We start from the raw sequence: 14954 nt of genomic DNA, 5'->3' as shown, positions 1-14954 counted from the left end.
CGCTCACTTTAAATTTTTCCCCCCAAATCACCGTTTTCTTCCTCAGCAGACTGACAGAGGATTTGTAAAGAGAGGTGGATGTATGTACAGGCAGAGAAAGACGGATAGTGAGTGAGAAGTGGACAGCGATCAAGTGGGCATGGGTGGAGAGAGGTTAGGAAAAAGAAAAGGACTCTGCCACTTTCTTTGTGCTGAAAGGGAGGCAAACAGAACTCTCTCCATAAGAAGAGTGGAGGAGATGGGGGTGAGGAGGCAGTGAGGGAGCTAGAGAGAAAAAGAGACAAAAACATAGGGGTAAGTGAAGTGGAAAGAGATTTAGTTCCAGTCTGGCAGCCATACTTTTTCTACACTTCATCCATTGGTTCACCATTGCACAGAAATCCCTTTGATCTGGGGCAGTGGGTTACTGTTCGCCAGGACTGGGTGTGTGTCAATAGAGTAAAAGAGTAAGTGTGTGTCTGAACCATTATATGTCCTATATTTGTTCTGTGCATTGGTTGTGGCAGGCATGTCGCATGCTATATCATAAACTTCTATGAACGTTCCAATTGTGTTGCGCACTCTGAGTCCGAAGACAAAGGAGCCCAGCAGCTCTTCAGATGGACAGCCAACTCTCCTTCAGCATCTGACAATGGGAGGCTGATTGCAAACACCTTGAAATTTTTTTTCCCTCATTCTCCTGCTGATTCCTATCTTAAGTTCCCTCCATCCTACCGCGTCGTTAGTAGGTGGTCTGTTCTTCTCTTTCGCCGACATCCTTTTCCCTGGGAGCACAGAGTTCAGTGGCCAAATCAAAGGCTGCTCCGTGGCAATCAGTTAGGGGTTATGACAAAACCCCTTGCAATAAAGGGCTGCTCTGTAATCTGATGGGCCCTGAGATTGGACGCAATGTCCATTTTGATGAGCTGAGATCCCCCCCCCCTTTCTAATCATGATGGTAGAGGAAATGGTACACTGGCTTATTTTCCCTGGAAGAGCACACACACTTAGAATATGTGAATTGCATAGAAGAAGAATGAGGAATACATGCAAGGAAACAGTTATGTGGCCAACATCTGGTAGTGTAATAGAGTTGCAAAGTAGGAGTGAGTATTTTAGGCATCCAAGGTTCTGGAACTAAAGTCCAGTTCATTATCTGCAGTGCACAGATAATGCTAGATGAGTTTGGAACATTTCCAAGGTTTAAATGAACATAACACTCCCAGGTTGATTCATCTTCACAGAAGAGGAACAGCTGCATTACAAAATGACTGTTCTGTTGATAAATTGTTGAGCCTGTGTACACAAAACATAAAGAAATCCATTAACAGAGCTTGAACATTTTGCTGTAACTGCTGCTAACCGTGAGCTGGATGCTAAGTGTATGCATTGTGCAAATCCTGAAAACATGGGAATTGTAGTGTTTTGACTTCTCTACAATGCCAAACAAAAATCTGTATCATTCATTTATGAAGGCGTTTCTGAGGGTATCATGTTACTTGAGGAAGTCATTACCTCTGGCTTAGAACTAGTCTGTGGCCTAACTCTGTAAAACTACAACTTGTTTAGAGACCATAGGAGCCAGATAATGTACAATATGATGAGGTGTCAGTAGGTGTTTTAAACCATTTGGCTGTTACCCCCTGTTTCCAGTCTTTATACTAAGCTAGGCTGATAGTTTTAGCTTTATATTCATATTAAGCATGGAAAAATACTCAATTTTCAGCCTGAAAGTGTTTTCCCAGAATATTAAAATAATATTTTAAAAGAAAACTCACTTGGAACTTATTCTTGCACTTGTTAGTTTTAGCCCACAACTTTGAGGTAGACTTATCGCTGCTATATGTGTATGTACAAGGCCATGCAAACAACCTGTGTATCAGACACACCATAGGGTTGCCTGCGAGGTGTATCCTTTCTGCGGGAGAGCTGAAATGTAATTTGTGAGTTTGGCAGCACCAGGGAATCCAAAGCTGCAGATCTCCAGCCAATGGCAGAGGTGTGTCCATGCTAGGACACGTCTCTGGGATCAGAAACCTTGATCCTTCCTGATCCGCAGTGAGTTGTCAAATTCTGTTGGAGTAAAAAAAAAAAACAATCCCTGGAAGGCTCACACCACAGCGCAGTGTGGCATGAAGAAGAAAGAGGAGGAGAGAGAACAGAAGAAAAACAGATAGAACAGAGACTGAGAGAAAAAGAAGTGACTGAAGTGTAATGGTGGCAGAGAATGTGTGTGACAGAGGGAATGTGTGTGTGTAAGAGAGCAAAGGAGAGAGAGAAAGATGAATTGACTCCTGTCTAGTGGGCCTGATAAATGGCTGGAGATGTGAAAGGTGAAGCTGGGAGGTTATGGATACAGACAGTGATCGCTCTTTAAACAAGCCTAGTGTGGTCGTGTCACAACCTCCGACAGCTGTGGTTGATATTACCATCAAAATCACTGCTTGTGTGTAATGGAGCTCCACCTCATTTTGAACTGTTTTCATTGGATCTGCTTTCTTAAAAAATAGGCCCTATGAAAGCTGCTGACACAGGACTTAATTCCTAAGCAATTTAAATGAGTTAGTAGAAGAGACAATGGAACCTTTGTCTTCTTTAGGACCATGATTTTGTGTTATATTAAATCCTTTGTGTCTGGTGTGTAGAGACTGGCAACATAAAAGAAGGGAATAAAGGAAGTCATGGACACATTTTTGGCAGCTCTGCCAAGTATCACTGCTGCTTGGATCACCAACAAGGCTGCCAAATATGGAGCATCACCATAAGTGGTGAAAGAAACCATAAAGATAAGAAGAGATAACAAAAAAGGCAGGAAGCAAACAATGCTGGGGAGTCCAATAAAAAAACCCAACAAAACATAACTTAGAAACTTGACTCTGGCTCTCTTCCAGTGGTGCCCACACACTTACTTCAAAGCCCGCTGTGCATTAGAATCTCATGACCCCTTGTTTGCCTTTTCCCATCATCACTATTTCTGTGTGTCTGTCATCACATCAAAGCCAAAGGCTAAAATGTTACACATTAGCAGAGTATCCCTGTTCAAGAAGCCGCAATTAACCCCCCCCCCCCCCCCCCCCCCCCCCCGAAAAAAGTTTGTCAACACACACACATGCTACTAAGTTAGGAAGGCATGCGCACAACATGCAAGGGCATACAATGCACATAGGAGCAGTTTCAAGTTGAAAGGGCTATCGCTTCCATGAGAGGGGAAAGTGGTCTGAGACGAGTGACACCAGGAGAGGTCAAAGGTTAAAGCAGTGACAGCCACAGTGCAGACCAGCAGACCGTCATAGGGCTGACATGAGCTAGTGAAGAGCTAGTGACCCAGGAAAGTTTTTATGTGCCCTGACTGAGTGCACACACGCACTGTGCATATAACTGCATGCAGACACACAAAATGCAGAGACACAACTGTGTGCGCAATGTCCTCAGGAACACACACCCTTAACCCACACACATACATGCACAATAGAAGGTGTTGTGAGGCCCCAGACAGGCTGTCGGCTGGGAGCTACAAGTAGATTACCTAAACAAACAACCTAAAAATATCTTCCTTTTCACCCACCAGTCACCCCTTTCCATTCCTCCTTACATCCCATGAAGCCGCTTCTAAAAAGCCAATGAGGTTGATGTTAAACTTGCCCCTGAGACCACATTCAACTAGGTAATTAAAGTTTTGTGTGTGTTTCTGCATGCTTAACTGTTGACAGATGTGTGTGGACGCTACAATATATTACCTATGTATGTTTTTGTAATCTGATTGACTACACGCAGGGGTGTAGTAGAACCACCTGTATGTTAAGCTGATGTAAATGTTTTATGGTGTATGGCATCATACTTGATCATGTGGCCACATAATAGGTATTCATTTAGGATATTAGGTCAAATTGCTTTTTTTCCTGCATTAGCTATGATATAAAAAAGACATTTGTTTCCCTTGAAAAGCAAGAAATCCTAATTTTAGGTTGTTTGTCCACTGACAACCCCCAACTGTAGGTGGGGATTTTGTTTTCATACATTTCTGGAGGCCAGGCTACATGATATGGAGGTAAAGGTTTATTATTGCTTGAAGGTGCATGTGTGTGGTAATGACATAATACTGTAATCAAGCTACCCGAGTTAACACACCAGACAGGCCAGAGAGTGTGGAAGCACTAAGAGGCTTTTTATGGTTGGATAACATAAATATCAGTGAACTGACAATCAGCCCACACAGCCAGTATCATTAACTGGTCACACGGTAATAAAGTGTGCTAACATGAGAATTGGAAATTCATGCACTGATGCCTACAAATGTGTGTATGTCTATATATATACAGTAGATGTTATCTATCTATCTATCTATCTATCTATCTATCTATCTATCTATCTATCTAGCTGTGAAAGCCTTTCACAATGTGATGGAAATTGTTATTTTATTTCCTCTATTTTATCGAGACTAAATAAGAAATAAATAAAACTGAGAACCCAAGGAATCTGGAGTCAGTTGCATCAATGCACTCAAATCATTTTCACACTGGCACACTCTGATTTTTACTTGCACATATGTGAGTGAAATGCTTGCACTGTGGAACACTGCAGTCCCTCCACCAATAGTTCTTGGACCTTGAGAAAGTACTACCCCCTCAACTAGGTGCTTTTTACAGGGATAGAACTATGCCCCAGGACTAAATTTAGACCCTGGATCCTCCGGTGGAAAGGCAGGTAGAGGAACTGTGTTTCAAAAATTGTTCCTGCTTCCTGGGGGAAGGTTCCTCTGGTGGAAATGTGCATTTGTCCTTGCAGGTTAAATATTAGTGTGATATACTTGGTTTTAATGGTGTAATCGATAATATTTGATTGACTTATGCTTTATTCGACAGTTTTTTAGTTTTACTAAATTGAGAAACATTTTGTATGTAAAATAACCATAGGCATTAAATATATAATATTTCGATTTGCATGATTTTTCATTTGCAATATGAACTTGATGACCAGATAAGGGGGATGACTGCTCATTTTATAACAAGCTCATAATGATTCTATCAGTTGCTGTAATGCATGCAGCCTTAAAAAACCCTGCAAAGCCAAACCACACATTATTTTTAATCTAGTGTTGACATTGATGTAGTAATGTTTTGTTGCTCAGCTTTCAAATCTGTGTGGCATACAATATGTTGTGCAAGCATGAAAAAAGTGCAATTAATTCATATTAACTCCACAAAACTGCATTTGTAGGAGACTGCAGTGCTTTATATATTTGTGCAACACATGGATTACATTTGTTTACAGAACTGCGTATGAGGTCCCACTGAGACTGCTTCCCTATCTCTTCCTTTTCCTCTTCACCTTCACCTATTCTTAGTGTGTATTCATGTGTGTCCTCCTCACATGTCCTCCCTTTTCCTGACCCATTATCCTTGACTCGCCATAGGTCTCTTGGATCTCCAAGTTGTTGAATGTTGAGTGTCCCTTCACACAACAACATTAGCATACTCCCCCATCTGGCACCTCTCTGTGTTTTTTTTTTTTTAATAATTGAATTGAAATGCAGCTTTTTCATTGTAACAAGATACACTGCCTGCTCACACAGGCCCATGCAGGCACACACACACACGACAAACATGAGTCTCATGCCCCAGGAGACCTTGGAGGAACTGGACCAAGACAATACCTTGACTGAGTTTGTTTACCTCCCATCATCCCTGTTGTGCACTCCCATCCTCGTACTAAAACAAAGCCTGTTTGGTTGATGTGTGTGTCTTTGTGTGTTTGCATGGATGCATGGTATTACAAACTGCATTTCTGTAGTCCTTGGGGCCTTTGAAGCACTTTGTGTGCATACCTGACAGTGTGCAGGTGTGCAGTGGTTTGTAAGTCTCTATTTGTGTACGTCTCAGTCTTGTTTGCTTTGAATTATAGCCTATTATCCACCTGCTCTGTGAATCTTAGGTCATAAAAAGTCTTTAGTGACTTGGCGCTATGCCCAGGTTTGGGTGGTGCCATCCGTCTGGAGCTGGCATGGATGTTGAAGTGGAATCTCAGTTGCCCCCACCCACAGTAGTCAGAGTTTCACCAAACAAAGATGCATTTGTTTGCTGCCTGTACCTCTCACTGTTCTGTCCATGACTCTGCTCTTCTTTGTTCATTTTCAAGTCCCAACTGTGTCTCCTCTCTGTGGACCTTGCCCTTAAAACTCATTCTCTATTTAGTTTTCCTTATATATCTTTTTTTCATTGCACTCTGTTTCAGGTTTAAGGAGTGGTCTTTGTCCATTCTGAAGTGGCTGTGTACTTTGTGATATAACCATTGTACTAATATTCCTTTTTAAGGCCAGGCTAGAGGAATTAGGGAGGAAGTTGAGGCCTACATGTCAATAAGAACGTGGAGACCTAAGTCCGCAGGAAGGCTTCAGAACAATATTTCAGTTATGCAATCCAAACACTAACAATATAGGTGGCACCGCAGTGCATTCTTAACAAAAAACGTCTTTATACTGGAGAAGGAAATGACTCATTTGGCCTGTACACAAACATAAACCCTATTATTATGTTTCCGAGTGGTTTTATGCATAGTCACCATGTATACATAGGTTCTCTAAGAAATTAGTTATGAACATGTAAAATTGTGCAAATGCACACAGTTACTGTTGCACTCTGGTGTTGAACATGGGTCAAAATGACAATAAATCAGCATAAAGGAAGTTGGATACATTTTGAATGCTTGAAAATCTCTTTCAGGGTCTGCTTTTGTTGTAATTTTCACTTTTACAGTGTTTCGCTCATCTGGTTCTTTGGCTGGTGCACCTATTTGTACAGACATTTTAATTAGGACAGCGTCCTGGGTGGCTCTCGTGTGATGGATTGGTGCTGCTGAAAATACAGTTATAAATCATCTGGCATTTGACAGACAAACTGCTGGCAAATCTGGGACCCCCTGGCACTGGCCGGCATTAGCAAAGCTGTAGTTACTGACAGCAAGGTTGGCTGTGTGCTATTAACATCGTTAACTCGCGGGCTTTTTTTCTTAGCCTTCATTAACACTAGTAAGGATGTCAACCAGATGTCACTACCCGACTTTTTTGGTGTTGCATTTTTAAGGGGTGGTATCGCAAGTGTAGGACCTTGTCCCTTACCAGGTCAAGGTCAAGATATGTGGTGAGTGTATGCCATCAATCATGCTGATCAGTTTCGGTGGCCGTGTGTCTCTCATCCATCACACTGATGGGTTTCGCTGGCCGTGTGGCTGGGTGTTGTCCTCAGGGCTCTAGGTAATTAATAACCCCCGATGACAGAATTAATGAGTTAACCTGCTCCACTCTCCTGCTGTTCCAGTGACAGATGCTAACGGTCAGCAGCTAGTTGTCTCTGCTAATACGCCAGTAGTTCAGGTGTAGTGACTCAGACTGTCTTTTATTATCCATATGCATAAATGGTATATACATCCTAAGCTTTGACGTTTTTAAGCCCAACTTTAGACTGCAACCAGAGGGTAAGCAAAGTACTGATGGAATTTTTTTTAGCAGAATCCTCACCTGAGCGGCAAGCAATGATCTGCTTTCCATGGGGAGAAAAAGAGAAAAAAGAGACAGAAAAGATACAAAGGCAGAGACATATGGCACAAAGGCAGGTTGAACAGAGATCGCTGGCTCCTCAAGGTGCACAAGAAGGAGAGACTCTCCTTGCCCTCAGGTCCTGAAAGCTGATCGCTTCATTTTTTGAAAGAGTGGCTTTGTGAGGACTTCGCTGACTGCTCTTCTGAAGAGCGCTCACTGTTATGACTAAAAAGAGTGACAGGGTTTCATCACTTAAAGAAGATAAACCACGGCCTTAAAAGGAGGCAACGTGCTCTAGTTTAAACTGAATTCTCTTTTTTTTATTATAAGAGAGGCAATTGTTCTGCCTGGGCCGGCCTAGTTATTGTGTGCCGTGTGCTGGGTGTTATGTTCCCGGGGTTTTTGGATGGCTATTGTAGCGCAGGTTTGCTCTCATGCTTTCAGTCCCCAGTGTATACTTTGTTGTGTAGGCTGCAGAATAGCTTGCCTATCAGGCTTTGCATGAGGGTCACTCAAGGTAGGCTGCAGTGGGTGTGTGTGTGGGTAGATGTGGTTTTATTTGGCAGCAGGGTAGGGAGCATCTATAGCTGCTCAAAGCCTAATGTGTAGGATGTTGCCACTCAGAAGAAAACTTAGCTGGGTTTTAGTTGGCTTGCGTGTGGGTAGCTATCATTGTATCATTAACTTTTGTGCACTCCTGTTTTTTTTTTTGCAGTTGGCTGTGTCGACAGTTTTGTCTTAAACATAAGTTCTTGCTTTCCCCTCCCCTCACGTGGTGTGACCAATTCAAGCAGCAGAAACCCCACCGCACAGACAAAACCACTCATTAACTCCCACAACCCTCTTCCTCCACCCTCATTACCCCCTTTCCTCCAAACATGCTTTAGCTTAGAGACAACAGGGATGGGGATGGGGGAAAAGACAAAAGGGAAAAAGACTAAAGCCAGAGAGGAGGACTGAATGAGTGAAAGAGCTGCTAGGGGAGAAAAGGGGTAAGAATGTGATGTCCCGGTCTATGAGGGATTCCATTTTTTCCCTTTCCAGAATAGAACAGTAAGTCACCAGTCTCTTTGTCTGCCTTTGATCTCTCAGCTCAGGGATTTGGCACCTGACAAAACCCCCTCTGACTGAAAGGAGGCATGCCGAGTGGGAGAGGGTGAAGGAAAGTGAGAAAAATAATATAGGAGAGTTAAAGAGTGTCTGGGCAAAAAAGGACAGTATAAATAAGATGGTGTGGAAAAACTGGGTTAGACTTTTGAGAGCTGTATGAGAGTATATGATGAGGGCTTCTCAGCTTAGATCCCATAAAAACTAAGTACATGTGTGCTTGTGTGTTTGTATTGGTGTCTGTGTGTGGTTTTGTCACGGCTGCTCCGGACAGTGATAAATCCAATGAGTCTTAAGGGAGATTCCTCTCTGAAGCCACGGTCTTTTGGACCACCCACTACTGCGGTCTCTTCCTTCACACACACTCACACTCCTAATAGGAAGCAAAGTCTCCAGCTTTACTAGGATATCGACCTCTCTTTTCCCTTGACTGTTCCTTTCTGCAGGGGAGTTGCTGCTGTAAACAAGCTCTCATATGTTGACATCACATTTTCAAACAATTTCTAAAACTGCAGGTTTGAAGTCATGCAAGGAATTCTGGGACAGCCTGTGGGGACTCAGCCAGGGACGACTTAATAACTGATGAGTGAAAAACTCATCAACCGTGCACAGTATGAGGTAGCCTGCTCTTAGACTGTCTTTTTAAAGAGGCTCAGGTCCAAAGTCTGTGAAGCATGGGACTCAATTAACTCTCCCTCCAGCTTTTAGCAAGAGGGCATCATCTCCAACAGCTGGTTGACCCCACTGTCAACTCTAAACACTTTCCTGATCAGCGCACATGTATAAACCTTATTAACAACTTTGTGTTTTGTCAGCTGAAGCAGTCACAGTCTTTTCAACAATACTCACAAATCCCAGTGTCCTTCTGTCTCTAGTGATGACACTGGGTGTTGAAAGATTGCTTTAAAGATAGAGAGATAACACAAAGCACCTCCAAACTAATCTCTCTGCTTTTTTTGCAACTGTGAAGAAAAGGAATGGAGGCTTCACGCACCCCTGCAGGCTACAATCAAAGAAGCCCTTAGCTTAGCGTTAGCGTGTGAAGCTGCGGGGATTTAGCCCTGATTGACTGAGTGGGAATGGGTAAAGAATGACTCAGCAGGTAGCAGCTAGCCCAGTTCAGTTAACGCCATGCAGCGCTAATACATCTGCTACAGAGGAGTGGCTGCAGCGTAAAGAGCTTGACTTTATTACACCTCCAAGAGAGGGATTTCCCAGTATTTTATGGAGTTTGTGGATTTCCTCTTCTGTTTGTATATCTGAGCATGTCGGGTGGTTGGTGGAATGTGTGTTTTTGTTGGAGGACACACTTCCTCCTCTCTACGGTATATGTGGATAAGCACTGATTTGATTTCGAATGTGGTGAACACATCTGGGGGTTTGTTTATGTGACCGTTCTTTTGTATGCAGGATTTCCTGACGTGTTTATGACTGAGGCATTGAAATCCATAGAAGAGAAGGCTCTGAAATGCACATTTAGATCCAAGTTGTGTATGTGCTTGTGAGGACACTCAGACTTTGTGTGTGTGTGAGTGCAGGGGAGGATCACTTTACTCCTGTACTATAAGTGTGTAATTATCGGATTTATATTGGGTATAAATTTACCCATCTGTCTCCAATGAGTCTTTTTACATCATAACAAGATAGACAGACAGACATGCATGCACGAGTGCACACACACACCCACACATCACCTACTGTACCAAAACCTCAACCACCGCACACACACACACACCCACACACCACCTACTGTACCAAAACCTCAACCACAAACTCATTGACCTCAATACCATTTGCTGCCCACTGCCAAGCACACAGCCACCTTATTGACTGAGAAATTATGTGGTCCAATCAGTGTTGCGACTATCTGCGCCGCACCTCTCAGAGAATTGTTCTTGTGTCCTCCTCTTCTGGTTCAGCGCTCGGGGTGTGAAATATAACCCAGATAGGTTTCCCCAGCCATTACAGAATTGAATAGATGAGGGAGAAACTCCTTGAAAGACGAGCCTCCCGATCAAACTGTCACTCAAAAGAAAGGCGAACACTGTCACCAAAAGTCAGAGAAGTGTCACTTAGGTTACCATCGCAGACTAAGATGTGTGTGTATGTGTGTAGTTTAATTCCTCCATGTTGAAAGAAACCCTGTGAGAGTGACACATCTCTCCTGGTGTGCCAAATGTGGTGGCATTTGTTTGTTAAATGGTCTGAAATACCCCCAGCTCTGGTTTCATTGTCACTCCAAGCCTTGCCAAAAGTGCATAGTTTGAATTTGTGAGAAAGTCGACCAGTATTTGATCGTCAATTTTTTTTCTACAGGAAATGGCGCCCTTTACTCCAGTTCTGTTGTTTTTGATAATAGTGCACAGGTTCGTGAGAAAGTGATAGGAGAAACAAGAGAACGTAAGATGGAAAAATGGAGAAAGTGTTTTGGAGAGAAATAAAAGCCTCTAGGCAGTTTATTGTTTTCTTGCTGCTAATTGGGGAAATATGCCCATGATCACATCATTCTCTTCTTCTCTTCCATTGGAAAACAATTTAAAATCAAGTGCAATGCTATGGCAACATCCCCTTATTACCAAAATCTTATATCTAGTGCAATGTTGATGCTTATCCTAGATGTTGCCTAAAAACTACTTTCTGATTATTTGTATTGTTGGTCTGTCTAGACTAAAATATCTTAACACCTACTGGACGGACAGTCATGCACCTGGTGATGGCAAAGTACCTAACCCAGTGAACTATTACATCTGACATTCATGCTTCCTAGACCAAGTACTGTAATGGCTTTGATATTCCCCTGTGTTTTATCCACATGAATTTTTGCACCAACAATTGGATGGGTAGGTACAGACAAACACGACCAAATACCTGCAAAACTAATGGCATTCCCAGCAGTCCCAACTGTACTCTGTGTTAATAAGCAAATCTAAAGCTGCTAAACTGAGATGGTTAAACCTGTAAATGGTACACCTGCTAGGTAACAGCATTATCTGTGTGAGCATGTTCTCCTGCTGACATTAGAATTTTGCTAAATCCTCCACTGCGGAGCCTTGTGGAGTCGTTTGTGTGGCCGTTAACTGTGACGTGTCTATATTCTTCCTCTCTAGTATAAAAGTACTTCACATGATATACTTGTATTTCAGGTCAAAGCCACACCCAGCTGATAATGCATGTTGATAGTCACATCTAACCAAACCTACCCTCCTCTGTGACCTTGTTATCTTTCAGCCTGTAAGATTGGTTACTACCGTGCTCTGGCCACCGATGGCGCCTGTTCCAAGTGTCCACTCCACAGTTACTCTATAAGGGAGGGATCTACCTCCTGTGCCTGTGACAAGGGATACTTTCGCTCTGAAACGGACCCAGCATCCATGCCCTGCACCCGTAAGTACACCCGCATGTAGTACAGGAAAGCATGACATACAGTTATATGAGCAGTATGCCACATTATGCTTCACAGTGATTTGTAAACAGCCTAATCTGTTTTGCTATGTCTGCTACTGCATGCTGTATTAGTAACAAGATTTTAAAAAGACTCTGAAACACACACACATATGCACACACAGGGCTATTGCCTCCACCTAAACATGGTCATGGATTCTGTCTCTTTCTCACATGCAGTGTCAACCCGAATTATGCCCTTGCACACACAGAGACAGTCTTCCTGCACACACATAAAGCAGGCAGCTGCTGGTTTAATAGCTGTTTTTTGATTCCAGGTGGGACTTAGTGATCAGTCATGGTGACAGAGAACTAATGAGGGTATAAACCGCTGCATCCCAAATTCAGCCTTCCACAGAGAGACCACAAAACAACAGAGGAGGGTAGAACAATGCAGAAAGACAAATAGAGAGAAAATGCCAGAATAAACAAGGGCAGAAGAAAAGCTGGAGATGTAAACAAAGAATGAATAAAATGTTGATAAAGAAAAAGGGTAAGGTACCAAGGAGAAAGAAAGTGGAAATAGATGCAGGAATACATTGAGCGGTGTGCAAATCTGGCTGTGTGAGTCAACCTCTGGTGAAACTGCTTCATTCGAACTTTCCCCCTGAATCACTGTGACTGTGATAGCAAATACTGTTACCAACCTTGCTGCCTAATGATAACCGCTTTCTTTTTTAGTTCTCATTCCCTCTGAGTCATGGAACTGGGAGGTTAAACTTGTAGAAATATACAAAGAACAAAAAGCAAAAACTGCATAACACTCAACACCCTACACTCTTATTTCCCAGGAAAATAGCAGTATTCAGTCTTTTATATGACAGATGTTTATGTATGAGTGAGTATTTGTCATAAAGCAATTTTAACAACCAAAACATCTGTTAAGTTGCTTAACTCATAGTTGGCTCATCATATGACCTGAATGATTTGAGGTTCCTGTGGATTCATCAGTCAGCAAAACAATGAATTAAATCGGACAATCAAACCTCAACACTCAACTGTCTAAGTAGCAGCAAAACCAAATGGCCTCTAATTATTCCCCTACTGTATGGGATCTATGCAAGATCATAAACAAAGCTCTGCTGTGGAATATTTTCATGATGAAGACTATGACATAGTGTTATACATGAGTGACGTGGTAATCTGTAAAACCCATTATTGAATTTTGGTTATAATTTGCTTCTAAGTGTGGATTTCTGAACTGTTCACACAAAGAGTTTAGACTTTATTTCCAGCAAAAAGAAAAGCTTTTGTATGAACAACTGCTGTTAGACTTGTGTCATACATACTGGCAGTAGAAAGTAGCAAGACATATATGTTTGTGTGAATTTGCCCCAAGAAGATGATGGACTAGCAACAGTGACTGCGTTTACAGGCACTAACTGTATGTAACTAGAAACCTGGTTTCCAAATTTGAGGTAGGGGATTAGACAAGCCTGATTTCCTGAGATTTTCCCCAGAGAGCACTGATTTGTCTGCCATACAGGTAACAAGGTTCCTAATTGCCTTTTTGCAATTAAGCATGCCCATGCCAAACGACTGCGGACAGTGAAAGTAGTGGAGTGAAGTGGTTGTTCAGCTTTGGCTATAGAAACTAAAGAGGAAAACACAAAAGAGCAGCTGTTTATGAAAACAAAAACAATATGCTTAAACTACAATGCATCCAATAGAATATTTTCAAATCTTAAACAGATTTTTTTGTGTGATTTATTCTTTATTACAATTTTAACCAGTTTGTAATACTTGATTAATTTTAATAAACACTGATAAATCTTCAAATAAAAAATAAATAAAATATATGAGCCACACTATTATTACATGCTCCTGCCTAATTCTCTTCTTGAGTTGGGAGGTCGTCCCCATTGTCTTGTTGGTCAGATGGCATTTGAGCATGGCCACTGCAAGCAACAGCTGTCAAAGCTCATTACTTGGTTGATTTCATAAGACCCTGCTATGTCACATGCTGCATTCCTAACTCACTGTTTAGAAACTGAGCATTAGCCGGGCTCCTTCACCAACCTTTGCCCCGCCTCGTCAGCCGATCAACATTTGATCTTTGAACTCTCACCCTGTCTATCGTCTGCTGTTTTCCTTCCTCGTGCATTTTTTTTTACCTTCTCACCCACGTTACACCTCTGTAATTACAGCTGTCACTCATACATACCTCTCTCATTCTCTGAAAACCCACTCAGAGTCTCACATGGAGAGAACGAAGAAAAAAACCCTCTTAAAGTCTTTTCCCAGTCTGCCTTGCTGAAGGTCAAGCTGGGAAAGAGCCAGCATCTCTGGTAATTGAGGTCCATGTCTGTGCGTGTGTGTTTATGGGTAATTGAAAACGCGTTTCCCCTCTCAGCTCGGGGTCTAGCAATGCCAGATGGTGATTAAAGCTGGATGTTGTGTAATTCCGTCAGTGAGCAGGTCTGTTACTCCTCCTAGGTCTCTTTTAGAGTTTTTCTTGCATCTTTACCCTTTCACCATTTGCCTGTTGTTCTTTTGATCTGCAACTAATGTTGCATCTCATCCAAACACTTGCATTCCAGATTAGAAATAAGATCCAGTCCAGTCACTTGCCTCCCACACTTTGGATCACTCTGCCTGAGGAAACATCCATCCATTCCATCCATTTTCCTCCGCTTATCCGGGACCGGGTCGCGGGGGCAGCAGTCTAAGCAAAGATGCCCAGACTTCCCTCTCTCCAGACACTTCCTCCAGCTCCTCCGGGGGAATGCCGGAGTCCAAAGCTCTGACAAATGGTACACCACGAGGGATTTACTGGCTGCAATGCCAAATAATAGACACACTTTCTTCTGATTCTATTACATGTTGCACCTCTTTACATTTAGATAACTACAAATATCAGACTTCACTTTTAGTTGGAGGTTTGTAAAAAAAA

The 14954-nt window shown here is 42.4% G+C and overlaps 1 protein-coding gene across 2 annotated transcripts in view; it reads left to right on the top strand.

Moving 5' to 3' along the window:
• epha4l (eph receptor A4, like) overlaps positions 1–14954 on the top strand; it is a 56499-nt gene that overhangs the window by 11764 nt on the left and 29781 nt on the right. For both annotated transcript variants that reach the window (XM_020586989.1, XM_020586980.1), the window contains exon 4: positions 11849–12004. In XM_020586989.1, the coding sequence (XP_020442645.1) occupies positions 11849–12004 (156 nt within the window). The remainder of the gene's footprint in view (positions 1–11848; positions 12005–14954) is intronic.

Source organism: Monopterus albus, unplaced genomic scaffold (assembly GCF_001952655.1).
Source record: "Monopterus albus unplaced genomic scaffold, M_albus_1.0 scaffold8.1, whole genome shotgun sequence".
In the NCBI taxonomy this organism is placed as follows: domain Eukaryota; kingdom Metazoa; phylum Chordata; class Actinopteri; order Synbranchiformes; family Synbranchidae; genus Monopterus; species Monopterus albus.
This window is presented reverse-complemented; position numbering and strand designations above follow the sequence as displayed.